Here is a 17,072-nt window from a genome sequence, read left to right as displayed (position 1 = left end):
AACAAGCATTTTTCTAGTTTCAGGACAATAACTTGTGTGTAAGTGTATGGATCTTTATGAAATTGTTCTACAAGGTTCCATATCACAAATGGAAAGCTGGGTTTGAGTTTGGGGGTAATTGCCCTAAACGTTTTGGAATTTGGGGCCAAAAAAGGGCCAAAAAACAAGCATTTTTCTAGTTTCCAGACAATAACTTGTGTTCAAGTGTATGGATCTCTCTGAAATTGTACTGCAGGTACCATACCACAAAGGGAAGGCTGGAATTGAGTTTGGGGGTGATGAATCATAAGGGGGTTCAAAAAATTTGGGGGGGGGGGGATTTTTTTTTCTTTTAAAATTTTCCATTTTAAGGTAGATAGGGTGTCTTCCTCCATCTTGGATATTGTAATACCTGAAAACAATCGGTCTAGATCTTTAATAGAATGTGCAAATTTTTAGAGTAGTAGGTAATTCATGTGTAAGAATTTTCATTTCAATATAGAAAATGACATGTTTTATCATATTTATGGTTGTATTTTACAAAAAACAGAAAACTTTTGTTTGATTCAATTTTTTCCAACTTTGCCACATAAGGGGAGGCAACTCAAATGTAAGGGCAGATAATTCAGATAAAGGTACTTTTACAATAGAATGTGTTAGGAATTTACCTATTTTATTATGTAGCAAGAAAACGGGTCCGGTGACCCCATTTTTTCTTTTTCTTATCTGAAAGCATACTATTAAAGCTATCTTCTCATATTTTATCTCAAAATTCTATGGTGTAGTTTTCGTTTTATGGCAGAAAATTGGGTTTTCCATGCATAATCTATACAAAATCTGTTAATTTTGAACAACCTGTAGCGTGAAAATAAGCCCCGTGACCCATTCTTTTTATAATTTTTTTTTAAAAAGCTTGATATAAACTACATTTTGGCAAATTATTAAAAAATTCTATGGATTATAATTTAGACACCCCATCTACCTTAAATTGGTTATTTCTGATTTATATATAAAAGCAAATAATAATGATATGGTTTGAATAGGTAAATTAAAAATTTTTAAGTTCTTAGACCACATTCATTCTGTGTCAGAAACCGGTGCTGTGTCAAATATTTAATCACAATCCAAATTCAGTGCTGTATCAAGCTTGAATGTTGTGTCCATACTTGCCCCAACTGTTCAGGGTTCGACCTCTGCGGTCGTATCAAGCTGCGCCCAGCGGAGCATTTTATTTTCCTTTTTTTTTCTTTAAAATTTTCCATTTTAAATTGGTTATTTCTGATTTATATATAAAAGCAAATAATAATGATATGGTGTGAATAGGTAAATTAAAAAATTTTAAGTTCTTAGACCACATTCATTCTGTGTCAGAAACCTATGCTGTGTCAAATATTTAATCACAATCCAAATTCAGTGCTGTATCAAGCTTGAATGTTGTGTCCATACTTGCCCCAACTGTTCAGGGTTCGACCTCTGCGGTCGTATCAAGCTGCGCCCAGCGGAGCATTTTATTTTCTTTTTTTTTTCTTTAAAATTTTCCATTTTAAATTGGTTATTTCTGATTTATATATAAAAGCAAATAATAATGATATGGTGTGAATAGGTAAATTAAAAATTTTTAAGTTCTTAGACCACATTCATTCTGTGTCAGAAACCTATGCTGTGTCAAATATTTAATCACAATCCAAATTCAGTGCTGTATCAAGCTTGAATGTTGTGTCCATACTTGCTCCAACTGTTCAGGGTTCGACCTCTGCGGTCGTATCAAGCTGCTCCCAGCCGAGCATTTTTATTAAATCATGAAATATTAAGCAACAATCATAATGTTGACAAAAATATATATACATATACACATGTATATAAACAAGTTTTTATAATATAGAACCAGTCCATATATGACAATCATGCAATTTTCATAAATAGGTATTTAACTCTTTATCTACCACTGACGGATATATACACGGTTTTTATCATCGTTCTGTCCGCAGTGACTGATAAATCCGCTTGCATAATCAAGTGTGTATTAGCAGTGACTGATAGATCCGCTGTAAACATACACTTGCACAGTCCTGGTGACGGATATTTCCGTAAAATATACCACTGTTAAAACCCTTTAGATTGGACAAAACTGTTGGAGAATCCAGAAATGAACCAATGAAATTCAGTTTTACCAATGAATAATCTTTCAACTTGTACATTCCTTTTCTATAAATTGTGTGTGTTTACATTTAATTATGATGAAATTTACATGTGTTCGGAATGCAATTAAAACAATGGCAGATGAATGGGCTTCTTTGTTCAAATCGGATAGCGAAAGTGAGGAATTTGAAGGATTTATGCAATTAGAAAGCAAAATTGGAAGTATAGGAAGGGATAATTTAGCTTGTCGGAACAAGATTGCGAGTCTTCCGAGGATGAAGAAGCCAAACATGGACAAATACTTTGAAATTTTGTACGTCCGTTTACGGCAGCTTTCAAGCTTGATTAGGAAAAGAAAGAAATTGATTTGGTATTTGTTTCATTTTTCAATTAATATACAATAAATACTGATTAATTAAATATTTAATAAAGAGTACTCATAACACAGCCTTAACAATTTGTGAAAAATTCTCTCACTTCAAATTATCTCTGGTAGTTAACCTACAATTCAGCTGCAGTAGCTAACTAATCAGCAGTGTTTAGTAGTTAACTGTAAAGGTACCTGTGGTAGATAAGAAGTTAAATGAATGACACAAATATGTAATTTTTTTATTGGACTAATTGTTGGGGATATTATACTGCCTGTTCAGGGAGGAAAATTGACTCAAAAATTACAATAGGGAAAGTTGAATTAGAAGTGTTTATGGTTATTCCATGTAATAGACCACTTTCAAGTTCGTTGCAATTCCATCAAAAACTTTGGTTTTAGTGAACATCATTCGTGTGTTTTGGGGCATTGGCACTTCCTTCCCATGTTGAGCGAGTGGTTGAAAAAACATGATGCTATATTGCACGAATTATTCGGCAAATTAAATTCTTATAATTGATAAAAAGCACTGCTGTCATAAGGGAATTGTAATTAAGTACCTACGGAACAAACATTATTTCTAAATTAGCCTGCATATTGACGATCACGAAGACGCTTGATGAACTTTGATAGTGCAGGGATACAGGAGGTCCCTGCTAACTGGTAAATGACGTCATAAAGGCGCACATAATTGACGAACTTTTCTGGTGAAGAACATAACTCGAAAGTGGTCTATTGGGTTTGGAAGGATTATAGGGAACTTTCATGCATATTTTGAGTAATTTACACACACCAAATGGATATACAAAAATTAAAGACTGACCATAAAAAAAAAAATAATAAAATTTTCCTTCATACTTCTAAAAAGGGAATAGCCTTAATGGATAAGTCCATTTGTTTTATATTTGCAGGTGTTTTTTGATAAAGTATTTCTACTTAGGCCAATCAAATCTCTATTTGTGCTACAAGATGATTCCATATCAGAGTGGAGATTTAGATGGTCTTTAGACAGATACGTAAGTTACAACCAGTTCACATGGAGTGTTCAGTTTCTAAATTTCTGTTGTAACTATTTAGACTTTCACATGTAAGATTATAACTTTTAAGGTGTTGTGTACAATTTGCGGTCATCAAATAGATTTATGATGAATAGTAAAACCATTCACATCAAGTTTTAGGGATTACCTGTGTATAGCTTTAAGATGGGCATCAATGTGTTACAACCAGTTAAAGTTAAGATATAGCAATATACATTTTCTTATGATTATTTCACAAATATGTTGACATAAAAGGTTCAAAATTAAATTAAAAGTCATTGCTGTGTAAAAATATTGGAATTCATACACATAAAGATCTGATAAAAATGCAGATCTTGTGTCAGCAGATGGCTTATAAGGAGATGACAACCTCAATAACTTTCCATCTTAAATACAATATTGGGATCCTCATGACTTTTCCTCAGGACACATACCAGTACCTTCATAATGTTGGGGTAGAGATATGCTTTGTTTATGTAATAGTTATTATACCCCACGCAACGAGTTGCGGAGGGTATAATGTTTTTTACCCATCAGTCTGTCTGTCCGTCCGTCCATCCGTCCGTCCGTCTGTCAGTCCGTCAGTCCTGTTTCTTGTCATCGCAACTCCTCTCAAACCACACAACAGAATTTCAGGAAACCTTTTTAGATAATAAGGACATACTATGTAGTTGTGCATATTGACAGGAAATTAGGATTCAATTCTTTTTCTAGGAGTTACGCCCCTTTGAACTTATTTACTTTAATGTACTACTGCAACAGTTTGTCATCGCAACTCCTCTCAAACCACACAACAGAACTTCATGAAACATTTTCATATAATAAGGACATACTACGTAGATGTGCATATCGACAGGAAATTACGATTCAATTTTTTTCCCTGGAGTTACGCCCCTTTGAACTTATTTGCCCAATATACTACTGCAACCTTTTGTCAATGCAACTCCTCTCAAACCACACAACAGAATTTCATGAAACCTTTTCAGATAATAAGGACATACTACGTAGATGTGCATATCGACAGGAAATTACGATTCAATTTTTTTTCCAGAAGTTATGCCCCTTTGAACTTATTTGCCAAATATACTACTGCAACCTTTTGTCATCGCAACTCCTCTCAAACCACACAACAGAATTTCATGAAACCTTTTCAGATAATAAGGACATACTACGTAGATGTGCATATTGACAGGAAATTATGATTCAATTTTTTTTTCTGATACAATTTTTTTTTCTTACACTTATTTTATTTCTCCAATAACAATGTGGGGACATGGGGTATGTGAGCGCGCTCACTAAGGTTCTTTAATTATAACAGAAAGTAGATTGATCCCTGTCAGACCCTTGTAAACAAAACCTTGACACCGGATCTGTATTATATTTCAGATTGTTAATACTTGAGGAAACCCACTTGCAAGAAAATTGTTAATAGATGTATGTTTTTTTACTCTGTATCTACACCATGATTTGAGATTTAATTTGCTAACTTGATGATTTTATTTGACATTTCAGAGTGTTGTTTATGGAATGGCATTTGGATTTGTATATGAGTTAGCCAAAAAATACAAGTTTATAGATGATAGCAACAATGAGAATTTATTTTCCCGAATCTTTTCAACGTGTGTTGTTTTCTTAGGCCTTCTAGGTCTTGGTGTGAGTATATTATAGAAATAAAGGGGGGAAAGGGTATGTTAGAAAAGATAAGATAGTTTTAAACATTAAACATTAGTTCTTATTTGGACTTTGTAGAATTATCTGAGAATTTCACAAGGTTAAGATTAATTTTGATTCGGAAATTGAAAATTTTAGAATTGAAAAACAAAATCTAGGAATTTGAAAATGTAAAGAGATTTTTTTTTAGGAATTGAAAACTTTCAAAAAAGTACTGAAACAAAAAAGAACTTTTTTCATAGAATACATGTGATATAGATTATTACTATAACAAAACCACTTTCTTCAGTTGATTGTGTTATTAATAAGCTTTTTAAAAAACTTGTAAACTGCAAGTTCTGTTTCCACACATAATAAATCCTTGAAAATTTTTAATGGTCAAATAATGACATGCCTATTGTATCTTACTCCACTTCAGCCCAGTGCTTTAAATTAAATTACACCTTTTCTTTATTGAAATGCCCTAATGGCCTTTTACTGACTTCAATATGAAAATAAGGAGATGTGGTATGATTGGCAATGAGGTAACTATCCACCAAAGTTCAAATGAAGTGGATTTAAGCAATTATGGGCAACCGTACCACCTTCAACAATGAGAAAAAACCATACCGTATAGTCGGCCCAGACATGAAAAATGGGAAACAATTCAAACAAGAAAACTAAGGCCCTAATTTATAACAAAACAATTTACGGAAGACAAATATGACACACATGAACCAACGACAACCACTGAACTATAGGCTCCTGACTTGGAACAGACACATATAGAACGTGGCTGCTTAAACATGTTTGTAAGCACACACCCCTCCCCTAACCTGGGACAGTGGTGTAACAGCACAACACAAGCACAAATAAAAAATCAGTAACAATCGGCTTAACTAAAAAAAATGGTACAAGGCACAAAAACAACTAACATAAAAACAATAGACCGCAGCAATGTAGGAGGTTACTGGTTTGAGCACTAGCCAGGTCAAACCAAAGACTTAAACTGCTTTACTCAGCATGCAGCATTTTATATATGGTTTAACTGAAGATAAGATGGAGCCAAGTTCAATATTGAATGTGTTCACCTTTTCCATTCTGGAGTAACGGTCCTTGATTGATTGGAAAATTTCAGTTTTTGTCAATTCTGTGCATTAACTTGAGAACACTTGATCAGATTTTTCAAATTTTAACATGTTGTTTCAAATGACAAAATTAAAGACAATTTTCCCTTTTGCCATTCATTATGCTACTAAAAGATAATAGAAAACTCAGTTTGCAGTCATTTTGATAGTCTTTTGTTTCCTCTCTAAGAACAAACTTTATACAATTATGGCCTTCGTGAAAAGTTAATATAAAAAATTATTAAATTGAGGAATTATATGGGAATTATTATTTTTATATTTACTTTTTATGAAGGCCATAACTATATTATTATACTGAACTGAATACAAAGATATAATTATTGTTTGGTCAAATCTTGAGGTGGCAGCCATATTTTCCAGACGTCATCAAACGATATGACGTCACTACCTAGTTATTATTTTGATGTGCAAATGTGCGCCAAATTCAAAAGACTTATTTTTGCTTCGCAAATATTTCAAAACAGTTATTTGGCCTTCATGTATATTCCCAAACAGTTATTTTGCCTGCATGCATATTCCTAAACAGTTAGAGTGAGAGACCCATATTCGCTGCATAATTCGTTCATTTCCACTTACATCCGACCTACATTGAGTATTTGGAACTTTTTATGAAGGTTTCAGAAATTTAACTATATGAAAGAAATGTTTGATAAAGAAATTATCTTCAAAACATTGGTTAATTGTTCTAAAAACGAACGCAAACTCAAGAGGAAATCAAGTTGTTCGTGTACCATGGGGGACACATTTTAGCCGCAATGTATGATATGGCCATCCTCATTATCCTGGTATATTATAAAAACGAATGTTTGCAATTACATGAATTAGCTTGAGAGATCATTCCTATACTATTTTTCTCACAAATATTTACTTTAAGAGTGCGCATGATTGCCATATAAATCTTACATAATTGCCAAAATCATTTAAAACACCTGCGTATTTCTCAATATGTGCCAATAACCTTGGAAATAGGGTAAAGAGGAATATCAACAGTTGTGTAACATTACAAACAGCCTTTACCATCTATTTAGGCAAGTATTGTGTAAAGGCACACAAATTTTACAGAAAAAATAGCAAAACAACGAAAATGTGTCCAAGGCGAATATGCGCCACCCACTCTATTATGCCTACGAGCAATCTGTTGCAGGAAAAGGGGGTTATTCTCCTTGAAGGAATAAAAAACATACAGTAATATCTTAATGCTTTTACAAGTGGTTGCTACAGTAAAGTTTTATAATAAGTGTTATGATTATGTAATAATTTTTATTGTTTTTCAGAGTTATGTGATTTTTACATTCCTGTGTAAGAACAAAGTTGAGTGTAATCAGTTTCATTCCTATCTGACAATTGTACCTGTAAGTACTGCTTTAATGTTTTAAGTACCAGTGTTCATTTAATAAACATGCAAAATGTGATGCATGGGAGGGAAGGGAAGCTTACAAGTGATGTTCTATTTTTATCCGTTGCATCCATGTTGGTTGATCGAAGGGAATGATTGATTTATTGGTGTTTGCTTTTCGCCACATCAGCACAAAAAGGCTATATCATGGCAACCTAAGGAATGAACAGACACACACACACTTGCTTCACATGCTTCAAACCAACTTTGATATAAATTTCAATTGGGCTGGCCTTATTAAAAAGATAAAAGTATGTTGAAATTCATATATAATTTTTCATATTGACCCTTACTAGTTGGGATATTATTTCTATAGAACTCATGGTTAAAGAAAGATAACTCAATACAGAATCCCAAAATATCAATTGTAAAATGCAAACCAATTGTCTGTCTTTGTAGTGTAAGAAATGGAAAACATTATTCATTCCTTTCATCAACACCCATATTGCAACTGATTGACAAATATAAGCATTTATTATACCTTACGTTATATAGTAATTATTTGATTGGCTAATACGAAATCACATGTCATAGTTTAATTGCGATGTTTTTCCAAAAATTTGGCAGGAGTGGTGAATAACCCCGACAAGTTGAAGCCTCCATCGAACAACCCTATTATTCCCCAGTGAATAACCCTTTTCATCCCTCAATGATCACGAGTTAACTCCCTTTAAAGTATGATGTCACTTAACGTCAGATAAACAAATACGGCAGTGGACAGGTTAAAAGCCCATTAAGTGACAAAGAAACAAGATCAAACAAGGCTTGGAAATTCATCTAGTGCCGAGGATATCTCTTGTAAACGGCCCTTTTCAGGGCCATCTATATTTTACAGAAAGAGTCTACCTTTAATTTTGTTGTACATACAAGAAATGTTAGACACAAAATAGTTTTCCAACGTAAGTGTTTTGACAATCTGTTACAATATTTTACACTTAATTGTTTGTTCGGTATAATAAAACAGTTATGGCCCATTGAGTCGGTGAATATCCAAAATTGTCAACCTGAGTAAGGGTTATTCCCCTCGTGGAATAACCCTTACTCGGGTTGACAATTTTGGATATTCACCTCCTCAGCGGGCCATAATTGTATTTTGTAGTCTTTCATGAGGTGTATCACAAAATTTCAATTTTGCATGTTTCTTTTGTGGACTGCTACTTAAAACGCTGCTTCAGAAATTCTTTCCAGTTTCATTACTTTACATCAATTAATATTTGATGATTTTAGATATAACTTTATAGACATGACTGATTCTAATTCTGTCTACTAGAAACTTTTCACTTTCTTACTTTTACCGAATAATGTGTTTTTATCTTGTAGTTTTGAAAATTATCATAAATGAACACTTGGCAAAAATATGTAATTTTTGCTTTTTCTTGAATTCTGTTCCATGGCTCTAATTCTTTTTTGTTTTAAGAACTAGTATAAAACCATTTTTTTAAGAGGGGATTAGAATACACTTAAACAATTTGTGGGTGATTATATATTTCTGAAGACATCTTTAAGATAATACATAATTTTGATCATTTTATATTGCGGGTGATAGATTTTATATATTGTGCAACCCCACTCAAATTAGTGTACATTATGCAACAACCTTTGCTGTGATGATGTCAGAATGAATGGAATGTAAGCCTTTTGTTAAGTTCTTTTGAAGATTTCTTTGTTTACTGTTTAAATCATTAGTATTATAATACTTGCAAATTATAGTCATATATAATTTTCCCATTGAAAGATAAATACCTTGAAAAAAAATGAAATATTGTCAAACCTGCATTATATTTTTAGTAAAAATGTATAATTCAACACACATGTACATGTAGACAGTTTGTCATATAACAAATGTTTATTTGTTTCAGATTGTATCTTTCATATTAATACGCAATGTTCCTGGGTGGCTGAGAACAAAGTACAGTTCATTTTTTGCATGGTTTGGTAAAATATCATTAGAAGTAAGTACACACTTAGAAATTATCTTTTTTTTTAGAAAAACGAATTGATTTAGGGCAAACATGTATGTACATGATACATGAACTTTTAAACGTAATATTAAGATGGATGGATGGTGTTTAATGTCTGGTGGCAACATTACATGCATATCAGGACGAGAACGTGTTCAGATAAGAATATTAATCCTGTTTTGTACTAGATGGACACAATTACCTGTACATGTATTTTAAACTTCCTAGTTCACAAGATCTGCACAGTCTGCAGGAAGACATGTCACCCTAACATGACACAATATCACTCGGAGCAGACCAGTTTTTGCTCTAACTCCTTAGTACTGTTTGTCCAGCAGGAAAGCTGCAAATACAAAAGCACCAAGCTTTGTGTGAGCATGCTAAACTGTGAGATGCATTTTCACATCATTTGTAATCAGCTTCCTGTTTTTGAAATACTTATAACCAGGTTTATCTTAGCTTGTTTGTCAATTTTTTTTAAACCACAAAATCAAAAATTCAGAGAGTACATTTTGAACTCAATCCAGGAAAAAAATTAATTTAAGAAATTTTTTTTTTTGCTTTTGTTTCCATCTTCCATCTGTTTATATCACAGTTTCATACACAGCTGACTGATAATACCAACAGACTATTTTTTGTATTGTTGCATAACATTTGACTATTTTTTGTTTCAGCTTTTTATATCTCAGTACCATATTTGGTTAGCTGCTGATACCCATGGAGTACTGGTTCTTATACCAAGTTATCCTGTTCTAAATGTTATAATTACTTCTTTTATATTTATATGTATAAGTCATGAAATCTCTAAAATAACAGGGGCATTGACTAAACACGCCATTCCGTCAGAGTGGAAGGCATTGTTACGTAACTTTATTATATTTTGTTTGATACTACTGCCATTATGTATTTCTCATGGTGTGCTTTCTTTTTAACAAATTTGTTTCTGTTAATTTCCATGTTTTGCTATTTATTAGATTAAGGCTGTTCCAAACTTATCAGTAAGGGGGATTGGAGGTACTTAAATTAATATAATATGGGTTGTTGCATTTTTCTTAGAATTTTGTAAGAATTATAAGTACCGGTAAAATGAAAGTTTTTATTTTATGGGTGGTTTCGGTCTGATAAAAGTTCCTCCGATGTTACCCATGAGCTTAATTCTGGAACTGACCTTTGTAATGTGTTAAAAGATATAGATTGTAACTGCTCATGGATGGAAAAACTATTTTTGTGTTGCCTGACTCTGAAGCTGTAGTGACACCTGGGGATCACTTCTGTTGTCTTGTCCCTGTCATCCACATCAAACTTTGTTAATCAGTTACTCCTTGAAAACAGTTGGCAAAATTAATCTGAATTTACACAGATTCATTTTTTTGGACAAGAAATGTGCACCTGCATTTATATTTTTGATCTGAGCAAAATTTAGACGAAACTGAAAATCAAAATAGAAATTTGCCAAACTCCTTTGATTCTTTTTTTTGTTTACATTTGTTTAGACTTTGTATTAAAATAAAATCTCTCAACTTAGAGAACATAACTGCCACTGTATTAATGCTTTATCTTCATGAATGAACAGATATATATTGCTCTATATACTGCTTGATATGTTAAAGCAATTTAGAATTGCAACTTTTTTTCTTGTTAGACAGCAAACATTTATGTATAAGGGCTATTCTATTTAAATGTATGTGGGAGGGTAGGAAGGGACTTTCAAAATATCCCTACAACCAAGAACCATTTTTTAGATAATTTTGCATAATGGTAATAGACGCATACTGAAAAAAGACCCGTGACCCACATTCAATAAATAAACTTCCCTTCCTACCCTCCCACATACATTTTAATGGAATAGCCCTAAATAGTATTGTATAATTACGTGATTGCAAAGAATAATCCTATTTTTGTTTTACATTGTCAAATTAATTGGAATGTTATGTAGAGTGTACATCAATGTAGTTTATAGTGCTTTCTTGCCATTTTAAAACTGTTCAGCAAACCATACACAGCGTTGAAAAATATCATTGAAAACTTAATTTTCTGATTGAAGTTCTATCACAATTTGATTTTGATGCAGACCATGTGTCAGTGCTTCAGTGAAAGGGTCTTGTGTCAGTGCTTCAGTGAAAGGGTCTTGTGTCAGTGCTTCAGTGAAAGGGTCTTGTGTCAGTGCTTCAGTGAAAGGGTCTTGTGTCAGAGCTTCAGTGAAAGGGTCTTGTGTCAGATCTTCAGTGAAAGGGTCTTGTGTCAGTGCTTCAGTGAAAGGGTCTTGTGTCAGTGCTTCAGTGAAAGGGTCTTGTGTCAGAGCTTCAGTGAAAGGGTCTTGTGTCAGAGCTTCAGTGAAAGGGTCTTGTGTCAGAGCTTCAGTGAAAGGGTCTTGTGTCAGAGCTTCAGTGAAAGGGTCTTGTGTCAGTGCTTCAGTGAAAGGGTCTTGTGTCAGTGCTTCAGTGAAAGGGTCTTGTGTCAGAGCTTCAGTGAAAGGGTCTTGTGTCAGAGCTTCAGTGAAAGGGTCTGACCCCTCTCTGTTTTACTTTCTATTTTGAAGACCTCTCTGGGATCCTCTGGTTTTGTGGTGATGATGCAAATCTTCAAAAATTTAGAGGCAAAAATTTCATTGATTGATGTTATAATTCCTGAGAAAAAAAATAAAAAGGAGCCTGTTCAGATCCTTATAAGCTATTAAAGCCATGATACAGAATATTTATGTTGTGGGAAAATTTACGGGAGAATATTAAATCATTTTTTTTAATTTATTTTTTTTTAGAAGTGGGGAGAGAGAAGTGGAGGTAAATATGGGAGGCTTTCTTGAATTATTTTAAATTACTGTAATCAGATTTCACCTTTCATAATCATATTGTGTGGCTTTACAACCGATTGTTGTCATAATGAACAATTGAGGGTCTAGACAGAGTTTACAGAATATGGATTAAGGATGTTCGCTACTCTGTTTCAAAATAACAAGCTTTTTAAAAGACTGTTATAAATTGATAGTATAAAAATAAAGAAGACTGTTATAAATTGATAGTATAAAAATAAAGGAACTGAAAAAGCAGAAAAAAATGAAGGGTTCATGTGCTTGTTTTCAAAATATAAGCAATTGAAAATTTGGCAGGAAATGATTCTCTCTAGATTTTTCATACATTTAACATTGGCACCTTTTTTCTTACAAAAACAATTAAAAAAAACAAGGATTTTATAAGATTTTTAAACTATATGAAATAAAATTATGAAAAGAAATGAAGAGGTTAGTGTGCAAAATTTTATAATGGCACTATATGGATAAAACCAGAGGATTCCGAATATCTGACAAAAATTCAAAAACAAGAGGAGCGAACATCCTTAACAGGTGGGGGAGGGATAAAGCACATAGAATAGTATTAAAATAAAAAGTATAGAGGAAATGGACTTAAAATTTATGTATACAGAAAGGAAGATTCCCCCTTCTTGACCCTCACAAATTGGGTGCTTTATTGAGGTTTAGAACCACTTATTTTAATTGATGTTTATTTACCTGTGTTTTTAAGTATCTAAGAGGTCAAGTAATGATATTTAATATGAGGGATAAGTTATTGTGTGTGATACATTATGAGGGATTAATTATAGTGTGTGCTACCTTATATTCATGTAATTTTTATTTTTATATGTGTGTATTTATTTTATGAATTATTTTTCTTTTTATCGCAATGATTGTTCATGTTCTTGAATTTTATTCAAAGTATTAGGCTATGCAAATTTTGTGAAATAGAAAGCAGAAAAAAACTGTGTTTATGTATTTAATACAAAAGATTACGCAATTCATTCTACTACGCAAAATAACCGAATGTTGTGGAGATGACAGCAGAAAAAAATGTAAAGAATTCTGTTTTAATGATTGTCAACATGCGAAAGTATTGTAAATTTTGAAATTATTGCAAGGTTTTTATGAATTCGATGCAACTAGGTGAGTAATGTGATGATATAAACTTGCATTCTGATTTCTATACATAAATCTGTATGCAATGCAGATTTGCCTGAAATCGCAATAATTAATCTCGCATTTGTGTCCATTCTTCAAAAATTGTGATATAAATGCACAAAATAATTTCTGAATTTACAGCACCGTTGTTAAAAGGTAGAAATATTGAAAAATAGGATATGTATGTATCATTGTAAAATAAAACAAAGGAATAAATATTTGAATAATCATGTTAAGTACAAAAAATGGGCATTCTTATCATAAACTTTTACAAATCATCTAATTTTACGTTTAACATGCAGTCCAGGCTAGGAACTGATTTATAATGCATTGATTAGGTATAATGGGACATGGAGAAGGGTAGACGACTACTCGCAATGAAGTGTCCTATTTAAATTCTGATATGGTTTTTAAATAGTGTGTTTTGTAATAATGAATCAACATTAAAGTAGAAAGTATTCTGGTCAACGTATGTTATTATATCCCCACCCACGGAGTGTCAGGTATACTGCAATTAGCTTGCCCATAATTCCTCTGTCCATTCATCTGTGGCAGAGTAATTTTTAGGACTATTTGAATTATTGTAAATTGTGTAAATTCTGAAAATTTTGATGAATATTCATGACGGTTTTATTTGAATCATTGTATTCCATTGGTCATTATAGTTTGGTGGTCAAGTTGAACTATCTTTTGTTTTGGACTGGGAGATTAACATGGGATGATGAACAAAATGGTCGTTTGAATTGTGTTTCCTGATTTATATTTACCTGTTTACCTTATACAGTATTCAATTCATGTTTTGGACACGACGAATTAACTAGACTGATGACCCTCCCCCAGTTTTGGTGGGGTTCGTGTTGCTCAGTCTTTAGTTTTCTATGTTGTGTTTTGTGTACTGTTGTTTGTGTGTCTTTATCTTTTTAACCATGGCGTTGTCAGTTTAGTTTCGAAATGTGAGTTTGAATGTCCCTTGGTAGCCTTTGCCTTTCTTTTGCAGAACTGGCTGGCAGTCACTTCCTGTTTGACAATACTTATAATTTTTATTTTACCAACTGAGCTTCTGCATTGATGACTGATTTAATTTTTTGTCTTAGAACATTATTATGATGAATTGTACTGAGTAGATAAGTAAATCACCACTATCTCCACCAAGAAGACCTGACAGCCACAAAATTGTGTATAGTACTGAAAGTGGCGTTAAACATCAACTATCAATCAATCAGGTCTACTAGGCAGTTAAATTTTGTTGTCTAATTAACACTAGGGGTTAAACTTTGCACTAGATTGTGTTCAACTTCTTGTTTTAAATTGTTTTTAATGCTTGTATCAAGAATAATTGTGGAAAATAAAAGAAGAATGTGTCTGAGGACACGAATGCCCCTGCTCAAGCTTGCAATGAAAATGGGACAGACAGACGGAGAGACTGAAGGACGGACAGTCAAGGGTAACACTTAATGCCCCGTTGCCTAAGGGGGGCATTATTAGGTGATATTATATGAATACAGATATGAAGGGTAAACAAGATAAAGAAATCATCTTAATTACAGAAAAATGTTATAGTAAAATAATTTTCATTACAATTGTACTGAAATGACGTTATTTTTAAAGATAAAGAAAAATGTCAAATATTAGACTTAAAAGAGTTAATACATCAAACATTTTGTGGGAAATGTATCTCGATTATTGTATATTTTATATGAACAGTGGTTTGTACATTTAGTACTATAAATTCTGGGGAAAAATAAGTTAAGTATAAAGTGTTGAATGATGAAAATACTTTTTAAGTATACTTTTTGTAGGAAAAATACTTTATTCATATATGTTAAGCACTTTGTATGGGGAAAATGCCTCAACCAATGTGGATTCATTATTATTCGTGGGATACAAATTTTTCGTGGATTTCGAGGGCACAGGTGAACCAGGAATTTTTAAAAATATCAAAAAAGTACAAATTATTATTAGGCTTGTATGCAGACTTTTGTAAAACCACGAAATCAAATATCCATGAAAATAAAATTTTTCCGTAATCCACGAAATTGGTACCCACGGCAATAAATGAATCCACAGTACATATAAAGAGAATGTTTATTTACCTGTTATTGTTAAATCTGCATTGATGAATTTAATGTTATAGCCTGTTTTCTTGTTTTATGATGTTATAGATTATTTGCAATTTATAAAACTGTGTATCTCAAACTCGATTGCTGAAACTGATTATGTTTGGAAATCTGTTCAGAGTAATAAACACAGAAATAAATTACTATTAATATTTTTTTGTACATTACATAAATTGTCTATATACTTTTATACATGCGCTTACAGTTTGTGCTTGGTACATTTACATTTTAGAAATACACTTAAATAATACAATGACCGATTACAGAAAAGTCTTTGTTAAATTAGAAAATATAGCCTTCAAAAGTTGTTGATATAAGTCAATCAAAATAAAGATGGTTTGCAATACATTTATCATTTTCTAAACCAGGATAAACATTCTGATGACAATTATTTTCTATTCAAAGGAATACGATTTTTGTCTCCCCTTATTTTAGACACCGAATCAAGACATAGCCATCCTACTTTGCTTTGTCTGTGTTGTCAACATTTAGATTAAGTATATTGTGAAAGTTTTATTACTATACCAATAACTTTGTCAAACCTTTGGGGCTGTGCCATGAAACCTTACATGGGATCCAGAAAAGGAAACTTTAATTTGTCAATATTGGTGGGTGTAACAATTGGTTTGAAATGTATGCAGGTCTCTAAAATTGAATCTGTGGGTGGTTTCCTTATTTTCGAAGTGCCTTCCCTGGGTACAATGTATGTTTTAATGGAACAGTCTATACAGAATTTTATGAAACAAAGACAAATTTATTCATGATCAAAAAACAGTATCCATGGAGAAAAATTTTGAAATTAATTTCATTTTTCCAAACTTAACTGATTAATAGACTTCAATATTATTTTTTGGCAGTTAACATTTGTATACAGGGCACACATTATAATGGGTAACACTGAAAGTAAATTACTGTTAAACATTGATAATGTATTCTGATCGAAGATAATTTGAAAAGTGTTTATCCTGTGTTATGTATATTAATTTTCTACGCAAAATATTGTTATAATCACGTTTTTAGAAAAAGAAATAAACAAGCTCAGCGCTGTAACTGTTACTTGTTTACTTTTTGTCATGTTCATCGACAGCCTTTCATAATGTCCAGTTAATTTTCAACAGACAAAAAATATGACAGATCATGAGATAACTGAATATTTTAAAGTTCAAAACTGAAGTTTCCCTTTCATTATGAAAAACTATATTGAGGACTCGGTGGCTTAGTGGTCTAAGTAGTTCATTTGCAGTGATCACTTGCCTATCTAATGTAGGATTGAGAGTTTGAACCCTGCTCATTGGGAGGTGTGATTCGACCTTCAACGATTGCCAGTTT

At 32.5% G+C, this 17,072-nt stretch overlaps 1 protein-coding gene across 2 annotated transcripts in view; it reads left to right on the top strand.

Moving 5' to 3' along the window:
• The window catches only part of LOC127718121 (N-acetylneuraminate 9-O-acetyltransferase-like), a 50,887-nt gene extending 34,100 nt beyond the window's left edge, over positions 1-16,787 (top strand). For both annotated transcript variants that reach the window (XM_052224075.1, XM_052224074.1), the window contains 5 exons: positions 3,397-3,501; positions 5,035-5,175; positions 7,595-7,672; positions 9,576-9,668; positions 10,352-16,787. In XM_052224075.1, the coding sequence (XP_052080035.1) occupies positions 3,397-3,501; positions 5,035-5,175; positions 7,595-7,672; positions 9,576-9,668; positions 10,352-10,609 (675 nt within the window). In that variant the 3' untranslated portion in view covers positions 10,610-16,787. The remainder of the gene's footprint in view (positions 1-3,396; positions 3,502-5,034; positions 5,176-7,594; positions 7,673-9,575; positions 9,669-10,351) is intronic.
• Positions 16,788-17,072: the final 285 nt, after the last annotated feature.

Source organism: Mytilus californianus, unplaced genomic scaffold (genome assembly GCF_021869535.1).
Source record: "Mytilus californianus isolate M0D057914Y unplaced genomic scaffold, xbMytCali1.0.p SCAF_10, whole genome shotgun sequence".
Classification (NCBI taxonomy): domain Eukaryota; kingdom Metazoa; phylum Mollusca; class Bivalvia; order Mytilida; family Mytilidae; genus Mytilus; species Mytilus californianus.
This window is presented reverse-complemented; position numbering and strand designations above follow the sequence as displayed.